The sequence below is a fragment of the Mesoplodon densirostris genome, chromosome 3 (genome assembly GCF_025265405.1).
Source record: "Mesoplodon densirostris isolate mMesDen1 chromosome 3, mMesDen1 primary haplotype, whole genome shotgun sequence".
NCBI classification, from domain to species: domain Eukaryota; kingdom Metazoa; phylum Chordata; class Mammalia; order Artiodactyla; family Ziphiidae; genus Mesoplodon; species Mesoplodon densirostris.
This window is the reverse complement of record NC_082663.1, coordinates 146269407-146294733: the sequence shown is the minus strand read 5'-3', so window position 1 is coordinate 146294733 and position 25327 is coordinate 146269407. Positions and strand designations below refer to the sequence as shown.

The 25327-nt window shown below is 50.2% G+C and overlaps 3 protein-coding genes across 3 annotated transcripts in view; 2 read left to right on the top strand and 1 right to left on the bottom strand.

Annotated features, from left to right (window-relative positions):
* The window catches only part of COL5A3 (collagen type V alpha 3 chain), a 37155-nt gene extending 32884 nt beyond the window's left edge, over positions 1-4271 (bottom strand). Inside the window, exons 1-2 of the mRNA XM_060092294.1 lie at positions 4153-4271; positions 2-160 (exon numbers count right to left, since the gene is read on the bottom strand). Of these exons, the coding sequence (XP_059948277.1) occupies positions 2-160; positions 4153-4240 (247 nt within the window). The 5' untranslated portion in view covers positions 4241-4271. The remainder of the gene's footprint in view (position 1; positions 161-4152) is intronic.
* A 2017-nt stretch (positions 4272-6288) lies between these two features.
* On the top strand, positions 6289-11546 carry RDH8 (retinol dehydrogenase 8). Its single transcript, XM_060092292.1, has 6 exons — positions 6289-6391; positions 8749-8910; positions 9550-9729; positions 10732-10825; positions 11038-11221; positions 11331-11546. The coding sequence occupies exons 1-6, from the start codon at positions 6289-6291 to the stop codon at positions 11544-11546; spliced, it is 939 nt and encodes a 312-aa protein (XP_059948275.1).
* Positions 11547-14072: 2526 nt separating this feature from the next.
* Positions 14073-14608, top strand: LOC132485707 (V-type proton ATPase subunit G 1). The gene has a single exon (XM_060092291.1). It carries the CDS (start codon positions 14127-14129, stop codon positions 14481-14483), a length of 357 nt encoding a protein of 118 aa, XP_059948274.1. The 5' UTR covers positions 14073-14126; the 3' UTR covers positions 14484-14608.
* The last annotated feature ends 10719 nt before the right edge of the window (positions 14609-25327 follow it).

Below are 25327 nucleotides of genomic sequence, written 5' to 3'. Positions count from 1 at the left end.
CCTTGAAAGAGCTCCCACGTGGGGACACCGAGAGTGCTGGCCTTGCCCACCCCGAATGCTCGGTCGCCCTGCGGCACCCTCTGGGGGCAGAGGCCGGGACCCTCAGGGAGTCCAGCCTGGCCCCCCCGCACGCCCAGGGCCTTCAGCACATCCACAGGGTCTGCTACGGAAAGAAGCCAGGGTGCGGGGCAGTTACAACAAGCCCAGCACTCTGCTTGAGTGGCTCGGGTTGGGGGGAGTCAGCCCCCCCAGCTATGTTTGTGGGTCAGGGGGAAGGAGCAGGCCTGGGAAGCATACCCCCCTCACCACTCCACAGCTGTTCCAGCCTCATCGGCCTGTTGACTCCTGTTTTTTTCCCTTGGTTTTCAGTGAGAAAAAAAAAGCTGACCTAGTTCTGGGATGAATCAAAGCTTCCTGGCCTGAGCCCCAGAGCCAAACTGTCCCCCTCTCCACACTCCCCCGCACCAGCTCCCTGGGGCTGCTTCCCAGGCCTGAAGCCCCCTTGCCAGGGGAAACCCACTTAGAGAGGAGGGGCTCCTTGTGTGTGTTCTCCCCACCTCTTCCCTGGGCTCCCCTCCCTCTGACCTCCTCCTTGACCTTCATCACTCGTGACCTCCTCCCTCTGACCTCCTCCTCGACCACCATCACCCATGACCTCCTCCCTCTGACCTCCTCCTTGACCTTCATCACTCGTGGCCTCCTCCCTCTGACCTCCTCCTTGACCTTCATCACTCGTGACCTCCTCCCTCTGACCTCCTCCTTGACCACCATCACCCATGACCTCCTCCCTCTGACCTCCTCCTTGACCTTCATCACTTGTGGCCTCCTCCCTCTGACCTCCTCCTTGACCTTCATCACTCGTGGCCTCCTCCCTCTGACCATTCTTTCTCTGATCCCCGCTGATGTCTCCTGGCCACCCCCACTGACCTTCCTCTGCCTCACCCTGACCACCTCCCTCTGACTACCACCTGACCTCTTCCCTCTTCCTATCCCAGTTTCTTCCATCTGACCTGTGGACCTCCCCCACTTTATCACCGTCTCTGACCTTATCCTCTGATCACCTCTCTCTGATAACCTCCTGACCTCCTCCCTCTGACCCTCTCCCTCTCATACCAGCAAAGGAAGGGACTGGTCCAGTGAGATCCTAACCCAGGCCGTCCTACCAGCCCCACCCGGTGCAGCCTGGCCAGTGCTAAGTGGAACCACATGGCTTGGGCAAGGGTGGGCAGGGTCTTCCCCTGAGCCCCAAACTCCTGCCTGATCTCCCCTCCCCCACAGCAGACTGTCCCACTGACCCCCTGACCCAGCCTCTTGGCAGGAGCCAGATTCTGCCATGACCTCACCCCAGGGGCGGCTCTACTGACCTCACCATTGGGATCCAGGGTGGGGGTCCAGACTTGCTGGAGACAGGGGTTTGGATGAGAGCACCCCCATCCCAGCTTCTCCTGGGTCAGACCCCTCAGTCTCCAGACTCTCCAGAGCCCTGTTTCAACCTCAGCTCTCTCTTGCCCCCAACCTCGTTCTGCTCTTTTTTTCTTCTCTCCCCCTCCCTGCCTTCTCTCTGTCCCACTTTCTGTGTCCAACTCTGAATCAGTCTTTCTCTCTCCCTCCCTCTCTTACTTCCCAGTTCTCTCTCACCCTCTAGCTCTCTGTCTCTGCTATTGGTATTTCCCTCGGTCTCACATCTGTTTCTCTCTGCCTACCTCTATCTCCGTGCCTCTCTATATCTCTGTGTGTGGATTACTCCCTCCATCTCTCTCTCTCCCCCTCGGCACCCCCCCCCCCAACCCTGCTGCCTCCACCAGCCCCATCTCTAATCTCTAATTGCCTGTTCTGTGGCTGGGTTGTTATTAAGAGGTATTTGGGTTACAGTCCCCTGGGGTTAAAATCTGGGCTCCCAGGCTCTGCTGACCACAAGGGTCACTCCCCCATGGAATGATCATCCCAGCTGCCCCCTCTCCGGGCGGGGGCCCAGGGGAGGGCTGAGGTCCATGATTCCACCCAGTGTGGCTCTCCCAGGCTCTCCTTTCACCCAGACTCCACTTTTTATGCACTGGGAAGGGGTCTCTCCTTGACCAACTGCTCATTAACATTTTAAAAGTCTTTCCCAGCATCTAACCCAAATGTCTCCTGCTTCAATCTGTGTTCCTTCTGTAATGTCCTTTCAGAAACCAACTGCCCTTTCTTTCCATGGCTGGCTTTGTGACAAGGAGACACACAAGAGGCATTGAGTCCTGCCTGCAGGGCCAGGGGGCGGCAGTCTGTCAAGTAACTGGCTTGCCCTTCCCCCACAGATTCTCCCCTGTGCTGGTCAGGACCCCAGGGAGAGGCTAAGTGGGGTCTAGGATGTGGAAGAAGGCAGGCAGGGACTGGGCTGGGACATGGCTGGGACCCTCTCAGATGAGTAGGAGAGCCTAGGTGTGAGTGTCTGTGCAAATAGGTACATGCACGATTGTGTCCATGCCTGAGTCTGTGCAAGCACGTGTGTGACTCTGTAGGGACCAGGGGCTAGCTGAGTGTGTGCTTTGTGGCGTGTCGATGTCTGTGAGGGTTTGGCCTGTGATGGAGGAATCAGGTGCAGTTCTTGGACTTGTCCTGGGGTCCCGGCAGTGAGCTCGAGGTCCTGCAGGTGATGCACGGGAGTCTGTGATAGTAATAGCTCAGACTCGAGATGGAGGAGTGTGGTTATATGTGAGAGTGTGGCCAAGTCAGCGAGTGGGTGACTGGTTGAGAACGTCGACTGCGTCGTATGGATGCCAGTGGAAGCATGTGGGAGAGTTTGAAAGTGTAGGTGGATGACAAAAGCTGTGACCGTGTGGCGGGTGGCTGATGGGGTTGCCTTGGCGTGGGCCCCAGGTGTTTAACGTTCTTCGTGTCCTAGGGGCCTTATATTCTGAGTGCACGCCTGAGACCGCACGACTGTGGGGATGTGTGACCGTGGGAGTGGGGCATAGGCCACCTTGGGATTATCCGCATAAACACACACCTCTCTGGACTGCAGAGAAAAGGAGAAAGTGAGAAAGTGGGGGTGGGTGTGTTGGGGTCCTGAGTTCACCTTAGGAAGGGATTACGGGGAGGGCCTGACCTGGGGTCAGACCAGGGAAGCCCCCCTCAATCACCACTTGAGGGACCACGACCTTCCCGAACCCCGGGGCGCCCCCGACCCAGAACCCTGCGGGGCGGGGCGCGGCGTCCAGCCAGGTTCGCGCAGCTGGGCGTGCGTCAGCGCTGACTCACCCGTCCGGCGGCCCCCGGGACCCCTGGGGGGCCCCTGAGAAATTCCTCAGAAAAAACACCCGAGGCTCGCTCAGCTTGGGGAAGCAACCTCCACTCCCCCCGACCCCGCCCGTGCCCCGCCCCGCCCCGCGCCCCGCCCCGCCTCGCCCCTCACCGAGGCCCTCCCGAGGCCCTGTCCATGGTGCTGATCCCGGCTCAGGGGAGGGCGGGGAGGGGGGAGGGGGGCAGAGATGGGGGGAAAGGAGGTGGGCGCGCGCTAATTAGGGGCAGGGGAGAAAGAAGGGGAATAAGGTGAAGCTATCTGGGGAGACGCAAAGGGAGCTCTGAATCCCAGATCAACCCTCTTCCCTACTAGTCCCCGCTCACCATCCACCATCCCCCTGAGAATCACCCTCATGGGCAAGTATTTAGCCTCCCAAACCACAACCACAGTCCTCAGACCCTCAGAGGGTCACCCAGAGACACACAATCACACGCATAACACACACACGGTTATTCTCAAAATCAGCCCCCCACACAGACACACACTCCCCTACCCACAACTCAATCACATACTCGCCCAGGGGCCATATCCCATCACCCAGGTCCGTACAATCATCGTCATCTCCCACACCCAGCACACACAGAGTTTCACTCCAAATAGCCGCATGCACATTGTTACACACATGTATACCTATAAATTGCATTCATTGCCACGCACCCCCCAGGAAACAGGGTCACACGTTTCCCCGACCCCCCCCAAGCTGTCACACTCACAAACCGCCCAGAGTCAGACACTCGCCCCCCAACACCGCACTGTAGCCACGCGCAACGTGCACGGCCCCCATGCACGCCCCCGACTCCCGACTGCACGCCGTCTTTGGGGGCCTCGGTGGATCCTGCACTCCGGGTCCTATTTTCCCCCTCCCGGCTCACCGGCCTGCATCCGGGGGAGAAGCTGCAGAGACACCAGGAGCAGGCAGAGGCCGGCCCGCGGCTGGCCCAGGCCCCGGCGACTCCCCATTCCCGCGGGACCCACACTCAAGGCGGGGGACCAGCCGGGGCGGCTGCGGGGCGCGGCGACTCCACGGGCTCGGGGCACTCTCGCGGCGGCCGGCTCCACTCGGGATCCACAGGAGACTGCCCGAGACCCCGCCCTGGCCTCGCCCTGCGCTCCAGCTCGGGGCCAGGCGGAGCTCGCGGAAGGGGGGGGTAGCTGACAGCTGGTGGGTGGAATTGGGAAAGTTTGTGCTGAGCTCTGATTGCCCAGCTAGGGGTGGAGCCGCGGGCCGGGAGCTGGGCCCTTCTTGCCTCGCCCCACAGGGTCGGAGGAGGGTCACTCCCACTCACCCTTAGAATCCGGGGTCCCAGCCTTAGCCCAAACCCTTTTCTCCTAACAGGCCTCGTCAAAGGAGATCTTAGTCCCATTCAAACCTTCAGCCTCCATCCAGGCCCTGGAATTAGGGGGTACGGCTTTATACCAGATCCTTTCTGGCTCAGCCAGGGCCCCAAATTCTGATGCCAAATTCTCACCCACCTGCCTGGTCCCACAATAAGAGGTACCGACCTCACTCCATACTTTCCCTGCAGGTCCCTAAATAAGGGATCTTCACCCCACCTCAAACTTCACCCCAGATTCCAAAATGGGGTCCCTAGCCCCACACCCAAACCCTCACCACAGATTCCAAAACACAGTTCTCACAGTTCTTTCTTTTCCCCAAACTCTTAATCTTCAAATAAACGCTCCCACCTCCATCCCTAGCCCTCTTCTGCCTGTCTCAGGCCCCAGATGGATGCCCCAGCTCCATTCTCACACATGGCCCATTAAATCAGGGAGTATGGCCCTACCCTAAGCAGGGCACTGCCACAGGGAGGGGTGGACCCCTGCCATTCCGGGGGTGAGGCGGAACCCCCCCTCACCCCACTGGGACGCCCCCACCCCCATGTGAGGGGGCCCCAGCGGGTCAGGTCAGGTGGAGCTGTCTGTGCAATTGAACAAGCACAGACATGCTGGATCTGAAGGAGCTTCCTCAGGGAGGAACCCAAGGGGCATATCCCGGGCCCTGAACTGCCCACTCTCCCCGCCCCCAGGCCAAGAGGGAGAAGCTGGCAGTGTCTCCCTCCCAGCCTCTGGTTCCTCAGACAAAGAGACTCTGTGTCCTTAGGGAGGAGGGGGTGGGGCCCCATCTGGCCTGAGGGGGAGGGGGGCCCTGAGGAGGGGGAGGAGAGGGAATCTCCCCAAGCTGCTCCTCCTCTCTCTCCAGGGACATCAGAGACTTAAGACTTTCCTAGCTAAAACACTCATAAAGTTCCTGCTCTGCCTTGCTCTGTTGGGAAGTTCTTCCTATAGTCTAATCGCACCTTCTGACATGTCTGCCCATTCTCTTTGAACGGACCCTTCTGGGACCACACTCTTGGTCCCCTCTCTCCAATCACAGATTCTTTGCCCAGAGTAGAGACAGCAAGAGAACACCTCCACTTATTCCCCACACCGCCTGAAACTCCTCCCAGCCCTGGATAATTTATCATCATAACAAAAGCCCCCAGTTTTGAGTGTAGCAGCGAGAGGACATTTTTGACATATAAAAGAAAGGGACTATATATTATATATATATATATATATATATATTATATATATATATATATATATATATATATATATATATATATTTTTTTTTTTTTTTTTTTTTTGCGTTACGCGGGCTGCTCACTGCTGTGGCCTCTCCCGTTGCGGAGCACAGGCTCCGGACGCGCAGGCTCAGCGGCCATGGCTCACAGGCCCCGACGCTCCGCGGCATGCGGGATCTTCCCGGACCAGGGCACGAACCCGTGTCCCCTGCATCGGTAGGCGGACTCTCAACCACTGCGCCACCAGGGAAGCCCGGAAGGAGCTATATTGAAGTGAAGGGATTCCCCTCAGCTGCCTGCCCAAAGTCCGTTCATAATTGGGGGCTCCCAGGGCCCTTTCAGCCTGCAGGTGGGGCGTGCTTAGGAGGGGACAGATGAGCAGAGGACGGGTGGCGGGAGTCAGGTGCTGGCCAGCAGAGGTCACGCGTCCAGGAAGGGATCAACATGGCCGACGCACCCCGGACTGTACTGATCTCAGGATGCTCCTCGGGAATTGGCCTGGAGCTCGCAGTGCAGCTGGCTCGAGACCCCAGGCAGCGCTACCAGGGTAAGGGGACCAGGGTGAGGCTGGGAAGGACAGGGGTGGGCATGGCTTCCCAAGACCCTTAGCTCTCCCAGCACTATTTCCACTAGTCCATGACTTCGACTGCATTTGTGGGCTTGGGGAGGACCCTGGACACACGAAGGCCCCCTTCCCACCTCTGCTTGTGAATCTTCCCCTCATCCAAAGAATATTTCTAATGCACCTATTGGGTGCCAGATTCTAGGTGCTAGAAACACAGCTGCGAACAGAATAGACAAAAATCTCTGTTCTAGGTAGTGATGTAGTGGGGGAGGTGAGGGAGAACAAACAATAAACAGATGTTTAAATCCTATGATGTGGCTAGTGCAGATAAGTGGTCAGAAGCAAAATAAAACAAGTGGGGTGGGTGTGGGTGATATTTATTTTTAGAAGGGCTGGCTGGGGAGGGCTTCTCTGAGGTTTCACTTAGTCAGTCCCTAAGAGTCCCCACCCCCACTCATCCCCAGATTAATGCTCCAAGATAAGCCTCTTAAGTGACCCTGACCTTGAGGGTTTAAGGAGGAGGGGGCTCTAGGTCTACAGACTCGGCCCCCTGCCACTCTGGGATCAATGGCCCATGGGAACCTCTGACCCAGAGCACACTGGAGTCGAAGTAAGCAAAGGGCCATTACTTAAGAGGAGGATGCAGGGGTGAGGGCATTGCCCCAGTTGGCAGAGTTGCTTCTCCCAGCCCTCTACCCTCTGTCTTAGAGACATGCACAGCTTTGGGTGTGACAGTCTGGGTGCCAGTGTGCAGAGAGGTAGTTGTGCAGTGTGTGTCCCTGTGGGCTGGCAGATGAGTGTCTAAAACTGCTGAAAGATGATGCTTATTGACTGCTTGCAATGTGCCAGGCTTCCATCTAAGTGTTTTGCATATAGAAAGTCATTTAATCCCCACATCACCCCGAAAAGGTGGACACTCTCATTTGCCCCATCTTAGAAATGAGGAAACTGAGGCACCGACTGCCAAAGGTCCTTGCCCAAGCTGGAACTTGGCAGAGTCTGGATCTGAACTCAGGTAGCCCAGCCCCTGGGCCCATGCTTGTCACTATATGTAGATGCATGTGGTCCCATTCATGTGTGCAGCACCTGTGAATTACATGGGCTCACAGACAACATGCAAATGTGTGTGTGATTGTGGGTGCAGGCGTTGGGGGGGGGCGGGTGTAAACATGTGTACAGCTGCATGAGATCAGCATTCAGACGAACCCAGGTTGAAATCTCAGTTCTCACACTTGCTAGGGGTGGAGAAGGCAAGAAACTTCACTGTGTTAAGCCTCAGTGTGTTAATGGGGATAATAATATTACCTACGTGTTCTGATTACTATTGCTAAAAGCAAATCACCCCAAAATGTATGGGGTGTATGGCATACACAGCTGTATGCCAAAATGTATGGTGTAAAATATCTGCAATCATCTATGTCTCATGGTCTACAAAGGTCATGAATTTGGAAGGGCTCAGCTGGGCACTTCGGGCTCAGAGGAGACTGGAACATGTGGTCTTTCTATCTGGGCTAGCTTGGGCTTCTTCCCAGCATGGTGGCCTCAGGACAGCTGGGCTGCTATAGGGTGGCTGAAACCTACAAGAGTGAGTATTCCAGCAAGCAAAGCAGAAACTGCAACATCTTTTCCATCCTAATCTCAAAAGCCACACAGGGTTACCTTTACCATAGTCTATTGATTCCCAACTAGCCACAAGATTCAAGGGGAGAGGAATCAGATTTCATGGGCTGATGGGTGAGCAGCTAGGTTTTAGAAGAGCATGTGTGATAAAAGATGTTGAGGCCATCTTTGGAAAATAAGTCAATGACCTAATCATAGGATTCTTGTAAGGATTAGAGTTAGTGTTTATAAATGTGTTTAGCATATTATCTGGCATATAATAGATGTTCAATAAATTGGAACCTACGTTGATGATGCAAATGGGGCTATTCACACTTGCATGTGCATATTTGCACATATGTTGACTTTAGGTGTGCATGCATTTCTTTTCTCAAGCCATCTTTTCTGTATTTATTTTATTGTCTTACCTACTGGTTTTGAATTCTGTGAAGGCAGGGACTTTATCTTATTTCATGCAATAGCCTCAGCACTTAGAATAGTGCATAGGGTGTAGTAGATGCTCAATAAATGTTTGCTAGATGAGTGGATGGATGGATGGAAGTATATACACATATCTGTACACAAGTATGCATTTGTGGTTGTATGATGAATGTAGGTGTATAAATCTGTGGGTCTCCATTCCTCTGTGACTACTCATGCAAAATATCACAGGAACATGTAAGTCCACACACAGGGTAAAGGAACCTAGTGCCTGCTCCAACTCTGTTCTCTGTCCCCAGTGGTGGCCACTATGAGGGACCTGGGAAAGAAGGGGACACTGGAGGCAGCTGCTGGGGAGGCTCTGGGTCAGACCCTCACCGTGGCCCAGCTGGACGTGTGCAGTGATGAGTCAGTGGCCCAGTGTCTCAGCTGCATCCAGGGAGGGGAAGTGGACGTGTTGGGTGAGTCTGAGCATCCCCTGGGGTCACTCGCCCCCTCCCTGGCCTAAGCATAGATCCTTATCACAGCAAGTTCTTTCCAGTGTCTGGGCACTAACTCTCTTGTTTCCCTAATAACATCTGACCCTGGACAGAAAGGGTAGATCAGTTGGCTAAGAGCCCAGGATACCATTCAGTTTATTAGAGATATAAGAAATATACTGAGACCTGGGGATAGGGTGGATTTTATCAAATAGAAATGCTCACATATGGAGAAAACCATATGTGGTTGGGAAAATTAATTTGATGAGTCATTGTGGGGAAGGAGCATGATGAAGAAGCAACTCATGGTCCCTAAACGGTCTTCTAAGGAGGGTGTGGCTGTTTTGATGCAATTTGGGGTCAGAGCTGAATTGCTCATGCATTAAAGTTGAGGCTGTTCCCAGCAGCCCTCTTCCTTACCCAGGGCTCAGAGTCCCCTATAACAAATGCTGAACTATATTTAAAGATTATCAATGCTTCACATTTGTCCGTCCAAGATACCTTGGACTACCCCTGAACTTGGAGTGGGGGAGGGGTGGGATCATTTAGGGAGTGTCCCTGGGGGAGTGACACTAGAAGAGTTGGGGGACTTCAAAGTAACCCTCAGCCCTACCCCCTTAGTGAATAATGCTGGAGTGGGCCTGGTGGGGCCCTTGGAGGGGCTCAGCCTAGCTGCCATGCAGACCGTCTTTGATACCAACTTTTTCGGGGCCGTCCGTCTGGTCAAAGCTGTACTTCCTGGCATGAAGAGGAGACGACGGGGCCACATCGTGGTGGTCAGCAGTGTCATGGGGCTGCAAGGTGAGCCCTGGGGCTGCACCCCTGGGAATCCTCCCAGCGTCTGACCCTCTCCCAGCTGGAAGGATGGCAATTAGGTTTTAGCTCACATTCCCTAAATATGCCTGCATTGAGAAGCATTCTGCAGCTCAGAAGGAAAAAGTTCTGGGATAGATTAACTATGTCTATCATGGTACAGGAGTAGACAGGGGTGGTACAGACGCTGCCAAAGGCCATCCGTATCCATTATCAACCCCACTTCTGGAAGCCTCCCAAAATTTCTTCCAACCATCCCACAAAACTCAAAGGAACCATCAGCACTCTTCCTGAGGCCCCTTCTGGCCAAACACCTCCCACCAGGCTCCAGAGATGTCTAGATCTGGGACTCTGAGGTTCTGCAGGGAAAAGAGCAGAGATCGACTAATGATGTCTGCCATGGGCCTACTATGGAGGCCATCTACTTGTCATCCTTTCTCCCGGGCCCTTCCTCCTTGAACCTCTCTAGACTCCCTTCCTTTCCCTGGAAATTTCCTCGGATCTGCCCCCCTCCCCAGCAGTCCCCTAAGGAATCCACCCTACTTGTTACCCTGTCATGGAAAAGCTGCATTTACTCAGCTCCATCCCTTCAGCCTCTCTTGCAGCTGAATCTCCTGATCTTGGAAGGGAGGGGGACACATTCACTGCTCAACAGGGACCAGTAAAGACCCTGGTGAATGGCGCTTGCCCTTGGGGACCCTGGGCATCCCATGCCCAAGTGGCCCAAGGGTTTAGAGGATAGAGGGAAATAGGAGAGTTCCCTGGGCTGAGGGTGGATGGAACACTGCCAGGAAGAGGTGGGACCTGGCACCCCAAGACAACCTCATCCTGACCCCATATGCTCCCATCACATACACCCATCGGGTTGGCCCCAGATATGCTCTGATCCCTAAATCCTCTTTGCACTGTCTCCCAAGACCCCATCCCTCTGGACCTACAGAGCCCATCACCCAGACCCCCTAAGAGCCCACCTTCCTGTAATCCTCTCAGGTGTCGTGTTCAATGAAGTCTATGCGGCCTCCAAGTTCGCCATGGAGGGGTTCTTCGAGGGTCTGGCTGTCCAGCTGCTGCAGTTCAACATCTTGTGAGACGGGCACTTGGACAGTGACTGGGGAATGAAGGCAGTGATGGGACAGACAAGGGAAGGGGAGGAGCGAGGAGGTGGGGGAGCAAGGAGGCATGAAACAATGATGGGAGAAGCAGGGGCGTGACGAGGAAAGATGGACAGTAATAGGCAAAATGGGGCAGCGAGTGTGCTGGGGCTCAAGACCCTCTCCCCCTTACCCCTGTTCCCAGCATCTCCCTGGTGGAGCCGGGCCCGGTGGCCACCGAATTTGAAGGGAAGCTCCTGGAGCAGGTTTCGACAGCCGAGTTCCCAGGCACTGACGCTGACACCCTGAGCTACTTTCGGGATTTGTACCTCCCGGCCTCCAGGGAGCTCTTTCACTCTGTGGGACAGAGCCCACAGGATGTGGCCAAGGTGAGTGGGGAGCCCAGAGCCCCAGGACATGGCTCAGGTATGTGAGGGGGCCCCTCCCTACAGAACCCCCCTCTCCTTGGGTCCCCAAACTCAGGGCTCTACCCCACAGGTAATTGTCAAGGTCATCGGCTCAGCCAGACCACCCTTGCGCAGACAGACCAACACCCGCTACACTCCGCTGACTGCCCTCAAAGCCGTGGACCCCTCCGGCAGCCTGTATGTGCAAACCTCCCATCGCCTGCTCTTCCGCTGGCCACGCCTCCTCAACCTTGGCCTTCGATGTCTGGCCTGCAGCTGCTTCCGTACCCCAGTGTGGCCCCGGTGAGCAGAGCCTCACCCAACCCTCCTCACCCCTGACAGCCAAGCCTCTTTTGGTTCACATTCATCTCAGGCCATACAGACTCTCCACAAATTCATTCATTCAGCAAACTCTGCTCGACCCATTCTGTGCCTGGGCATTGCTGGGACCCCAGAGAGCCCTCAGCCTCTAGACACAAACCCCTCTGCGGTCAGGGCTGGGTCAGAGAGAGGGGACCCTGGGACTCTGGAACCCTGGGCTGAGGAGCCCAGATCAGAGAGCTGGAGTTGTGTCTGGGAAGGCAAGGGAGGCTTCCTGGAGGAGGGGGCATTGTTGCTGGACCTTGAAGGATGAGACAGACTGCCTCAGTCAACCTCTGGACTTTGCTATCTTTGGTCTGTGGGTTCTGGGATGATCCAAACATCACCATCCCTCCTCCCCACCTATACACACAGCCAAAGCTGGTTTGACTAAGGGGTCTCCAGACTTTTCTGGTCACATACTTGATCAGTAAAATGTGTTTGTGCATGCACCAGCAATGTATGTATATTTTTTCACAAAATATATATTTGTAACCACTAGCAATCACTGTATTTAATAAAGTTCAATTCCTTACATCTAAATAAAAATTGAAAAGCAATAGGGTCTATCTCACACCTATTAGCATGGCTACATCAAAAAAAAAATTGTCCAGAAAATAACAAGTGTTCACAAGAATGTAGAGAAATTGGAACCCTGTGCACTGTTGGTGAGAATGTAAAATGGTACAGCCACTATGGAAAACAGTATGGCAGTTCCTCAAACAGTGAAATAGAATTATCATATGACTCAGCAATTCCATTCCTGGGTATTACCTGAAAGAATTGAAAACAGGGTCTTGAAGAGATATTTGTATACCCATGTTCAGAGCAGCCTTGTCCCCAATAGGAAAAAGGTGGAAGCAACCCAAATGTCCATCAACGGGTTACTGGATAAACAAAATGTGATACACCCATACAATGGAATATTTATTCAGCCTTAAAAAGGAAGGAGATTCTGGGCTTCCCTGGTGGTGCAGTGGTTGAGAGTCCGCCTGCCAATGCAGGGGACACGGGTTCGTGCCCCGGTCCGGGAAGATCCCACATGCCGCGGAGCGGCTGGGCCCGTGAGCCATGGCCGCTGAGCCTGCGCGTCCGGAGCCTGTGCTCCGCAACGGGAGAGGCCACAACAGTGAGAGGCCTGCGTACCACATGCTACAATATGGATGAACTTTGAGGACATCATGCTGAGTGAAAGAAGCCAGACACAAAAAGGACAAATACTGTATGATTCCACTTATATGATGTCCCTAGAGGAGTCAAATTCATAGAGGCAAAGTAGAATGGTGGGTGTCAGGGGCTGGGGGAGGGAGGAACAGGGAGTGAGTGTTTAATGGGGACAGAGTTTCAATTTTGCAAGATAAAGAGTTCTGGAGATGGATGGTGGTGACAGTTACACAACAATGTGAGGGTACTTATCACTAATGAACTGTACACTCAAAAATGGTGAAGATGGTAAATTTTGTGTTATGTGTATTTTAGCCCAATTTTAAAAAATTTAAATCAATAGGGGTCTCATCTGAACCCCTGAGACAGTGTCCCCAAATTTCTTGGCCCTCCTCTTGAGAATTCGGAAGTGAATGGACTCTGGGCATAAATGCTGGCTCTTCCTCTCGTTCAGTGGGTGGCCCCGGGCAGGTGACTCCCCTGACGTCATCTTCTACCAAGCAGAGTTAGCAATAACAGTGCTGAAACGAAAGTCCTCTGGACTGTTTCATTTCACTTGCAGTTTTTGTTGTGGTTTGTGTTCAAACCTTGGAATGCCAAGCTCTGGGCAAAGATTTTTAATTAATGTTTGCTCTGCAGTTTTATGAGATGAAGCCACTCAGAACATCCCCATTTGCCAGGGACAGAGGGGAAGGGGCAGGAATCGAGTCTGGGGCTGTCCAACTCAGTCTATGGTGGTCTTTAGGGATCTCTCGTGATCTTTTCTAAGAAAAGGGAAACTGAGTCCAGGACCCTCAGAAGAGGTCTCTTTGAGTCATTGCAGAGATAATGGGGGCTATTTAATATTTTTTCAAGTCAACTCCTCCCTTCCCCTCTCCCATACTGGACTTTTGAAGCAAAGTTGGAATACCTGAAAAAGAATATATGAAAGTAGATAGTGGTGATGGTTGCACAAGTTTATGGATCCACCAAAAACCACTGAATTGTACATTTAAACAGGGCAAATTTTTTGGTATATGAATGATATCTCAATTTTTATTTTTTATTTTTTTGGAGTCTATCCCAGTAATTTTATTTCACATGACCTGAATATTGATTTTTTAATTAATTTTTTTTGGAGTGTAGTTGATTTACAATGTTGTGTTAGTTTCAGGTGTACAGCAAAGTGATTCAGTTATACATATGCATATATCCACTCTTTTTTAGATTCTGTTCCCATATAGGTCATTACAGAGTACTGAGTAGAGTTCCCTGTATCAATTATTAAATTAAATTAATTTTTAAAAGAATAGATGACTGACCCGAGGGGGCGAACGCGCCGATTTAGGCCTGTCTGTGGCGTCTCGGAGACGCCGCTGCAGCTATGGCCAGTCAGTCGCAGGGCATCCAGCAGCTGCTCCAGGCCGAGAAGCGGGCCGCCGAGAAGGTGTCCGAGGCCCGCAAGCGAAAGAACCGGAGGCTGAAGCAGGCCAAAGAAGAAGCCCAGGCTGAAATTGAACAGTACCGCCTGCAGAGGGAGAAGGAGTTCAAGGCCAAGGAAGCTGCGGCTCTGGGATCCCACGGCAGTTGCAGCACTGAAGTGGAGAAGGACACCCGGGAGAAGATGACCATCCTTCAGACCTACTTCCGGCAGAACAGGGATGAAGTCCTGGATAACCTCTTGGCCTTTGTCTGTGACATCCGGCCAGAAATCCATGAGAATTACCGCATAAACGGATAGGGGAAGAGCAAAAGCGCTGTGCCGTGGATTGGCATTTTAGATGCCTTCATAGAATATGAGGCTTTAACAAGGCTTGGGTTATATTCTTGTGAAAAGGCATTAAATTATTTCTGTATATTATATAATAGGTCCCTTCACTTTTTGCAGAATAGCAGTCGTAGCTTCTTTGTACAAACTTATAGCCTATCCAAAGATTTTATCTTTTTACCTCATATTTCTTAGAAACTTAATGGGTATATGTGGTCTGCTTTCCTATGCCTTTTCGCTCAAGTGGCATATTACGAACACTGACTTTTTCTTTCTTAGATATAGTTTTTTTTTTAAATTTTAAGTCATAGCTTTATGTTGCAACTGTACTTGTTCAAAAGTTATATCATGAAGGTTCCTTCCTATGACCTTAGATATAGTTTTAAAAAAATTTTCTTAAGAAAGAAAGGGATTAAATTTTTTTTTTCCCTAAATCTTTCTTGAAGGTCAGGGGCTTTATCTATGAAAAAGTAGTAAATAGTTACTTGTAACCTATGTAAACAGCCAGCCTTAAAATAGTCCTTTCCGGCTAAGAGAACAGTGGGTACTAGTATTGGGCTGCTTTTGGTTTCTCTTATTTAAAATTACTAGATGATAGAATTCAGGAACTTGTTGCATGTCACTACTTGGTGTACTGATACTGTACTAATAATCATTTAAAAGTCAAGACTCTGTCATGCATATTTTTCCCCTCTGCTTCATCCTCTTTGATAATGCAAAATGCACTTTGACCCAGATGTTCTGCAGAATTTCACTAAGGAAATTAAATTAGCACATGTATCACAAAAAAAAAAAAAAGAATAGATGAAATGCACATGTGCAAGAGGTCTTTACCCAGGAGGCTCACCCCAGGATTACATCAATCAATTTCCTCCACCTTTGGCTTCCGGTTACGTTGGGTTCTGCCAGTGGGAGGGGAAAGGCCACGGCGTTTGTCCCTCACGCCCCTTCTATGCAGGTCACTGTGGATTCACAGCATCCCTCTATCTCAGCCCCAGCTCCAGTTTCTGTGAACCACTCCCTCCTTTTGCCCCTTTCAACTAAAGATGGTGATGGGACCCCACGGTTGCCAGCAGGGCGGCACATCTCCTTACACCCGACCCTCCCCTTAACCATTGCTCCTGTCCTCCTCACTTCCCAAATTACCCGCTGTGAGTGTGCTCTTTCCATCCAACGTGCTGACTGATGTAACATATGCACTTGACAGAGCAGAGAAGCAAAATGCATACACACTAGCCCACCATCAGAATCTACCATTAGAACATTATCGATGTTCACTGTCTGCCTCACCCCAAAGGTCTCCACTGTCCTGAATTTTATGTCCAGCATTCTCTTGCCTTAAAAAAGAAAAAAAAATCCTTTAGAACTAAACTCAATATTCTGTAATAACCTATATGGGAAAAGTAACTGAAAAGGAATGGTTACCTGTATATGTATAACTGAATCACTTTGTTATACGCCTGAAACTAACACAACATTGTACGTCAACTATACTCCAATAAAAAATAAAAATTAGGGCTTCCCTGGTGGCGCAGTGGTTGAAAGTCTGCCTGCCGATGCGGGGGACGCTACTTTATGCCCCGGTCCAGGAGGATCCCACATGCTGCGGAGCGGCTGGGCCCGTGAGCCGTGGCCGCTGGGCCTGCGCGTCCCGGGCCTGTGCTCCGTGGCGGGAGGGGCCACGGCAGTGAAGGGCCCGCGTACCACAAAAAATAAATAAATAAAAATTAAAAAAATAAAAATTAAATTTGAAAACATATTTTTAAAATTCCTTTAAATAATTTATTTTAAAAGACACATTTATCTCCTTACCAAGAAGAAAAAGCCATCATACCCACCATGAGTGAAGCTGAACTCGATATTTATTTGCAGGTGGCGCGTACAGTATTCCAAACCCCCTACGTATAGACTCTTGGTGCAAGAAAACACCAGGCCTTCTCTCCCAGCTTCTCTTGAAGCTAGAGGGTGAGCATGTGACCCTGATTCCACTCTGCAGATGCACAGGATTTAGAATTGAGAGTTGGCCACCCACAGAAGGGGTCAGGAAGAGGAGGTAGCAGAAGGGACAGGAGCGTGGCATTGCCAGCGTTGGCAGCAAAAGCCAGAGCCTCTGGTTGGTTTCAGGGGGATGATTTAAGCTGTGATCTTAGCTGCTGCGCTGTGCTGCCACTTTGTCCCTTTCAATCTTCCAAGGCTGGTGATTCCGTGAGCCCTCGGGATCTACCCAAGAAATTCCTTTGCAGCTTAAATCACACTGAGTCAGTTTCTGTTGCATATAAGGAAGAATCATCGTCAATCCAGATGGCAACTATAAACACAAATGCAGTGTGGGGAGTGATGCTGTTATTAAATTCCAGGTGGATGCTACTGGTGACCAGCAGAGATTGGCCAAAGCTCAGAAGGTGATAATAACCAGCTAACCCCTGACTCTTTATTTCTACACTCATGCCCCCACAACCTCATCTTTACATCCTAGCTGCTCAAGTCAAAAATCTTGGCGTTGGGCTTCCCTGGTGGCGCAGTGTTTGAGAGTCCACCTGCCAATGCAGGGGACACGGGTTCGTGCCCCGGTCCGGGAAGATCCCACATGCCGTGGAGCGGCTGGGCCCGTGAGCCATGGTCGCTGAGCCTGTGCGTCCAGAGCCTGTGCTCCACAGCGGGAGAGGCCACAACAGTGAGAGGCCCGCGTACAGCAAAAAAAAAAAAAAAAAAAAAAAAAAATCTTGGCGTCGTCTCTACTTCCTCTCTTTCACACCTCACAGCTAATCTATCAGGAGATCCTGTTCACCTGACTTGCAAAGTATATTCAGAACCAACCACTTCAAAACACCTTCTTGGCCCCTAACCTACTCAAACCACCATGATTTCTCACCTGGAATATTGCACCAGCCTCCTCCTCTTCTGCATTTTCCTCCCTGCCTATAGATATAAAAATATCTTTCAAAGAGGTAAAACATTCACAGTGCTTTTAAAAATAAAATATATATATGAAAAATATTTTTTAAACAATTCTCTTACCCTCATCTTTCCTCAACTGCCCAATTCCTGATCCCCCACCACTGCCTGTTATAACTTGCACGAGTTATTTATCCAGGTTTTCTTTCCGATTATACAAGGAAAAAAAAACCTGATGAATGGATAAACTGTGGTATATACACACAAAGGAATAGTATTCGGCCTTAAAAAGGAAGGAAATTCTGACATGTGCTACAACATGGATAAACCTTGAAGACATTATGCCTAGCGATATAAGCCAGATATAAAAGGACAGATATATTGTGTGATTCCATTTATATTAGGTACCTAGAGTATGCAAATTCGTAGACAGAAAGTAAAATAGTGGTTTAAAGAGGCTGGGAAGGGGGAATGGGGAGTTAGTGTTTCATGGGGACAGAGTTTTAGTTTGGGAAGATAAAAAGAGTTCTGGAGATGGATGGTGCTGATGGTGGCACAACAGTATGAATGTACTTAATGCCACCGAACTGTACACTCAAAAATGGTCAAAATGGTAAATTTTGTGTTGTGTATATTTTATCACAACTTTAAAAGTAAATATGGAGTCTTTTAGTGGAAAAGCATGAATATTCACTTTTTTAAACTTTTTCACAAAAAGCAACATACTATACACATAAGTGTGAACTTTGGTTATTTCCTTGAATAATACGTCTTAGGAGTTTCTCACATCAGCCTGAGAAGACTTCCTCATTCTTTGGTTCAGCTGCAATATATTCCACTGTGTAGATGGACAATAATTTATGCAACTGATCTTGTTGAACTGATGAATGTTTGGGCTCTCTCCAATCTTTGGCTACGATAGAAATGACTGAAATGAATAACCTTGTGTTTATACTTCATTTCACACATGTGCAAGCATTTCTGTCATGGGATTACTTGGCCAAAGAAACTAAGCATTTGTAATTTTTATGAACATCATCAATTTCACCTCTATGGGGGAGGACTGATGTCCACATGTTAGCATGTTTACTTCCCCACAGCCTCACCATACTGGGCATTATAGATCTCCCAAAGTTTTGCTGATCTAATGCATAAAAATTAGTATCTCACATTTCTCTTATTTTAACTTACATTGCTTTTATCATGAGTGAGGCCCAGTGTTTTTTAGTGCATTAAAGAATATTTGTGTTTCATTTTTTGTGGACATTATGACTACAACTTTTGCTCAATTTTTTTTCTATGGGATTGTTTATATTTTATTATTAATTCTTAGAAACTCTTTACATATTATGAACATTAAGGGGTCTATAGTAGGAAGTGCAGATACTTTTTCTCAGTTTTTTTTTAAACTTTTCTGTGGTGGTATTTGGTCTTATTTTCATGCTGTGGAATTATTCATCTTTATCGTCGTTGTTACTTTTGGATTTCGAGTCATAGGAACAAAGGACATCCCCAGACTAATTTTTTAACACAGAAGGAAAATGTCACTCCCCTTTTCAAAACTCTCCACTGGTTCTCTCTCTAACTTAGATTCAGATCCACAACGATGTGGCCTCCTACACAATCTGATCCCTGAATATTCAGCTCAGATTATATCCCACTCTCTCCCTATAAGTCACTCCATTCCCAGAACACGGACCTCCTTGCTGTTTCTTAAACACTCCACACACACTTCCACCTCAAGGCCTTTGCACTTGCTCTTCCCTCTGCCTAGAATACTTTTCCCAGATATCCACATGTCTCCCTCCTTCAACTCATATAGGGACTCAAATGTCACCTCCTCAGAGAGGCCCCCTCTCTATCCCCTGAACGTGCTTTTTTTTTTTTTTTAATTTTATTTTATTTATTTATTTATTTTATTTTTGGCTGTGTTGGGTCTTTGTTGCTGTGCGCGGGCTTTCTCTAGTTGCGGTGAGCGGGGGCTACTCTTTGTTGCAGTGTGTGGGTTTCTCATTGCATGGCTTCTCTTGTTGCAGAGCACGGGCTCTAGGCACGCAGGCTTCAGTAGTTGTGGCCTGCAGGCTCTAGAGTGCAGGCTCAGTAGCTGTGGCACATGGGCTTAGTTGCTCCGCGGCATGTGGGATCTTCCCGGGCCAGGGCTCAAACCCATGTCCCCTGCATTGGCAGGCGGATTCTTAACCATTGCGCCACCAGGGAAGTTCCATCCAATTATTCTTAATTTACTGAAACTTTTTGGTCTCAGTCTAAATACCACTTCCTTCGGGAAGCCTTCCTTGACTCCCCAGGCTAGATGAGATGAGCAGGCTCCTCTGGGCCTTTGCAGCTTCTTATTTATGGGCAGTTCTCCCTGGCCCGGCTGTGAGCTCTGTGGGGACACATATCATTGAAATTCCATGGTGCTTTCAGACCCAGTAATCAACCCCAAACGTGATTGCTAAATTATTCTTTCTCTCCTTTTAGCAATAAGCTTCTCTTGAAAACCCTCACTGCCTTCAGAAACCTCCTTTGACCCGCAGAGGAGGCATGCGATTCCCTTAGGGATCTGGAAGCAAAGCCAGTTCTTAAAGCCCTGCGGAAACCAAGAAATGACCCAAGGAGCCGTGGCTGGGACTGGAAGTGACCAAACTGTGCACATCCCGGCATACCGTCCACGCTAAGAAGCTCCTGACACCTCCTACCAGTGCGATCAACTGTACCTCTCTGAGCCTCAGTTTCCTCATCCGTAGAATGGAAGAGTTGGTGGAGGGAAAGTCCCAGTAAGTGCAGGAACTTAGTAGGTGTACCATCAGTGACAGACGTTCGTTGTTATGTGGCTATGGGTGTTATTCCTTGACACCTGGGTCCTGCCCAACCTTTCCCGGGAAGCCTCGGGCTGGAAGCCCAGGAGGAGGGGGTGAAAACAGAGGGCACACCTCCCTGCAAGGCCGTCCCGCCCGCCCCGGGCTCGCTGCAAACCGGTCGTCCCAGGGAGGGGAAGGCGGGCGGAATCTGAGCTGCAGTAGCAGCTGCTCTAGGCTAGAGGCCAAAGTCTACTCCCTCCTCCGTTGACATTCCTGCGGGAGGAGGTCGAGCGCTACTCTGCGTCTGGCCGGTGGTTCGCTGGCGCCCTCTCGTGGCCAGGTTCGAGAGGTTGGACTTGACCACTGACAGGGGCCAGCCGACCTGGGTGGAGCCCATAGTTACTCTCCCGACCTCCTACCCTCCTTGGGCTCCCTCTTTGTTTTGTTTCGTTTTTTAATTGAAGTACAGTTAATTTACAATGTTGTGTTAGTTTCTGGTGTATAGCAAAGTGATTATATATATATATATATATATATATATATATACATATATATATACTTTTTCATATTTTTTTCATTATAGTTTATCACAGGATACTGACTGTAGTTCCCTGTGCTATACAGCAGGACCTCGTTGTTTATCTATTTTATATATAATGGTTTGTATCTGCTAATTTGGGCTCCCTCTTAAACCTGGATTCAGAAGCTCAGTTCCATCTCTTTACCTGCTGTGTGACCCTGAGCAAGTCACTTAACCTCTCTGTGCCTCAGTTTCCTAGCTGTACAGTATTGGGCAGGACACTTCATTCTGTGATTTTTTTCACCTGCAAAATGGGTCAATGGGTCAGTAGATTGCTGAGAGGATTCAAAGAGAGAGTCCAGATGAACGTGGCTACAGTAAATATCCACTCCATGAGGGGGGGTTTCCATCCTGTTCACTGCTGTGTCCCCAGCAACAAAGCCAGCCATGCAGTAGGTGCTTAAATTTATTTTATTTATTTCATTATTAATTATTGAGCAAATGCTTATCATTCTTCTTTTGGGGGACCTGGACTGGGGTGGGTTGGAGGGATCAAGTGCATGAGATATGAATTCCTGCTATCACTCATTCACTCAGCATCCATTTTTGACTCCATCCATCAGTTCACTGGGTGGCAAGGCTATATCCCAAAGGACCCCACACTAGTTGTTTTCCTGCCTCCTCTGCTGCGCATTGGTACCCAAGGGCAGTTTTCCCTTCCTGGACCCAGCTCCAAGTCAAAATAGGAACTCAAGGGAATTCCCTGATGGTCCAGTTGTTAGGACGCTAACAACTTCCACTGCAGGGGGAACGGGTTTGATCCCTAGTCGGAAACTAAGATCCCACAAGCCTTGCAGTGTGGCCTAAATAAATAAATAAATAAATAGGGGTTTCCCTGGTGGCGCAGTGGTTGAGAGTCCGCCTGCCGATGCAGGGGACACGGGTTCGTGCCCCGGTCTGGGAAGATCCCACATGCCACGGAGTGGCTGGGCCCGTGTACCATAGCCGCTGAGCCTGCGCATCCGGAGCCTGTGCTCCGCAACGGGAGAGGCCACAACAGTGAGAGGCCCGCGTACCACAAATAAATAAATAAATAAGTTCTGCTTATTGCTAAAATAAAAAAGGAAAGAAAAGAAACTCAAGAGACCTCTGCAGGACTGAGTGTGCTGCAGAGAGGCTTGGATGCACCTATCTGGTAAAGATTCCCACTCGGGAGACAGACACTGGCACTGAGGAAGGAGCCCAGACTGGAGAGAAAGGTGAGAATAAAACCTCTGCAGCCCCTCACCTTTGGATATCCCCCATCTTGGACACCTGGGAACCCCTAGGATGGGGGCAGGGATGTGGACACCTGGTATAAGGATGAAGATGTGAAGCGGGGGAGCTCACCCCCAGCCAAAAGAGAGCTGAACAGAACCACTGGAGGTTCCCTGAGAGCCTGGGAGAACAGTGGAATATGCCACTCCAAATGGACACCAGTGTTCTAGAACTTTCTAAATTAGGTCTCACCTGCATCCCTGATCCAGGCTTTAATTAAATTCTGTTGATTTTTTGCTTCATAAGAGATTGTTTACCATAGACTTAAGAGCATTACCCATCCTCATGGTTCACCTGCCTGACCCGGGGTAAGTTCATCGTCTCGGGGCCTCGGTTTCCTCATTTGTACAATGGGTGGTAATCCTTACTTCAGCTGTGAGACTTCTGTGAGTGTACATAGAGCATGTAGAACAGTGTCTTGCCCACAGTAGGTGCATGATAAATGCCTGAGGAATAAATGACTACCCCCTTTGTGTCTGACACACTCAGTTTCCCAAATCTCTACAAAGATAGAGTCTGGAAAGTGGGCACACAGTGAACCCAAGTCACGGGAGGCTATGACGTTTAAGGAGAAAGTAAGTTCTCAAAAAATGTCCACTCCAGGGACTTCCCTGGTGGCGCAGTGGTTAAGAATCTACCTGCCAATGCAGGAGACATGGGTTCGAGCCCTGGTCCGGGAAGATCCCACATGCAGTGGAGCAACTAAGCCCATGTGCCACAACTACTGAGCCTGCGCTCTAGAGCCCGCAAGCCACAACTACTGAGCCCATGTGACACAAATACTGAAACCCGCACACCTAGAGTCCATGCTCTGCAACAAGACAAGCCACTGCAATGAGAAGCGCGTGCACCGCAACGAAGAGTAACCCCCACTCACCGCAACTAGAGAAAGCTCCCTCACGGCAACGAAGACCCAACACAGCCAAAAATAAAAATAAATAAAATAAATAAATTCATTAAAAAAAAAAAGTCTGTTCCACACAAGCAGCAACTTTGTCTATTGTGGTCACTGCTGTGTCCTCAGCATGCTAAGTAGGGCCAAGCTTGTAGTAAATATTTAATGAATTTTTGTGGGATAAATGAATATTATCATTGTTTGGCGAGGTCTGGATCCCTCCAATAGGCAAGACTCTCCAAGCTGGCAGTACTGACTTCACTGAAGAAGAAAGAAACAGACAAACTTGTCTGCAGCCCCACCTGCTTCAAAGGGGCAGACACCACAAATTGGGTTCAACGTCTTTAATAGGGCATATTAAACAGCCAGTGAGAATTATTTCAGGCCAGAGAAAGCCTTCTTCCAGGAATGCTTCAAGCAAGATGTGTTTTCCTCCCTGGTTTAATACGTATAATTTGCCTGTTGGAAAAGGAGCCCAGAGAGATCGGCATGATTTAGGAACAATAGACAGTGGACGATTTACCAAGTGTAATCGGCTCCTGCAAGGAAGGAGAAAAGCCATGCAGTGCATGCTGGGCCCCGAAAGATCTGAAACCCGGTAAGAGCATTTGACCCATGCATTTCCCAGAAGCTTCCACTACACTGGGTCCCCGGGGTCAGATGGCTAAATGCCATATGGCTGATCATGCCTGCAATTGGGAAATGAAAACATAATGCCTGCATTGCCCCAGTTGGAACAACTACCCCAGACACTCTCGTCAGTTTCACAAGGGCAGAGGAGGGGACAGTCCTCGTTCCTTCTCCCCCTACCAGCCAATCCCAACCAAGCCTCGAGTGCATGCCCAGGGCCACGTGGCCCGGGCTCCCTGCTGGGGGAGGAGAGGGCTTCAGGACGAGACCCCATGGCTGATGGGAAAGGGAGCCCTCCTAACACCCTGGCCCCAAAGGCGTGGGTGGGGCCTGGAACACTTCTCAATGCAACTGTCCCCAGCCCCCCCCCCCCACCCCGCGGAGGATTGGCTGAGGAGGGCGGAGCAACCCCCTCGTCACCCATTGGATTTATGGGAATTTCCTCCCCATGTTCATTTAGATATTAACTCGGCCAGGGTAAGCCAAGACAAACAGACCAGATCTGGGGTGGACAAGAGGACAGGCATCTGTGGCCTGTGGCCCTACATTGTCCTCCCACCGCCATGGATGTGCCCTGGCTCCTAGGATTGATTCTACTCCTCCTGGGGACCCCCGTTGCCCATGCTGAGCCGCTGTGAGTCTGGAGAACTGAGGGGATATCTGCCATCTGTATGATTCCCTGCATGTGACCCCCGTCCATCACTTCCACCTCTTGAGTCCCCCGGTGCCCCCATGTTTGTCTGCTGACAGGTACATCCTGGTGACCCCCCGGGTCCTGCGGGTCGGTAGCCCGGAGAACATCCACGTGCAGGCTCACTCGGACTCCAGAGAGCCCCTTACCAGGCCCCTCAAGGTGAACCTCACCGTGTGGGATTTCCCCATGAAGACGATGCCAGTGGCTAGGGTTCAGCTCGTTCTCTCACCAGAAAACCACTTTATGGACCAGGCACCAGTGACGGTGGGTGACAGGCCGGGTTGGGTGGCCATCAAGGGAATCTCTGGGTCAGCAGCAAGGATAGAGAGGGGCAGACTCTAGAGGCACACTGGAGAAGAGATGCAGGGCCTGTGGGACTTCCCTGGCAGTCCAGTGGTTGGGACTTCACCTTCCACTGAAGGGGTTGCAGCTTCGATCCCTAGTCAGGGAACTAGGATCCCACATGTCTCACAGCCAAAAAACCAAAACATAAAACAGAAGTAGTATTGTAGTAGGTTCAGTAAGGTCTTTGAAAATGATCTACATCAAAAAGAAAATCTTTAAAAAAAGAGAGAGAGAGATGCAAGGCCTGGATGCAGTTACTGCTTCTCTTATGTCCTATCCATTTTTTAAAATTGAAGTATAGTTGATTTACAGTGTTGTGTTAATTTCTGCTGTACAGCAAAGTGAGTCAGTTATACATACATATACATTCTTTTTCTTATTCTTTTTTTTAACGTCTTTATTGGAGTATAATTGCTTTACAATAGTGTGTTAATTTCTGCTTTATAACAAAGTGAATCAGCTATATGTATACATACATCCCCATATCCCCTCCCTCTTGCATCTCCCTCCCACCCTCCCTATCCCACCCCTCTAGGTGGACACAAAGCACCGAGCTGATCTCCCTGTGCTATGCGGCTGCTTCCCACTAGCTATCTATTTTATGTTTGTTAGTGTATATATGTCCATGTCACTCTCTCACTTCGTCCCAGCTTACACTTCCCCCTCCCCGTGTCCTCAAGTCCATTCTCTACGTCTGTGTCTTTATTCCTGTCCTGCCCC

What these genes read in the sequence shown, in the direction of transcription:
- LOC132485707 (XM_060092291.1), top strand. Translation starts at nt 14,127, where the DNA reads ATGGCCAGTCAGTCGCAGGGCATCCAGCAGCTGCTCCAGGCCGAGAAG.
- RDH8 (XM_060092292.1), top strand. Translation starts at nt 6,289, where the DNA reads ATGGCCGACGCACCCCGGACTGTACTGATCTCAGGATGCTCCTCGGGA. An exon ending in CCCCAGGCAGCGCTACCAGG is followed by an intron (nt 6,392 to 8,748) that starts GTAAGGGGACCA and finishes CTCTGTCCCCAG; the next exon opens with TGGTGGCCACTATGAGGGAC. An exon ending in AGGGGAAGTGGACGTGTTGG is followed by an intron (nt 8,911 to 9,549) that starts GTGAGTCTGAGC and finishes CTACCCCCTTAG; the next exon opens with TGAATAATGCTGGAGTGGGC.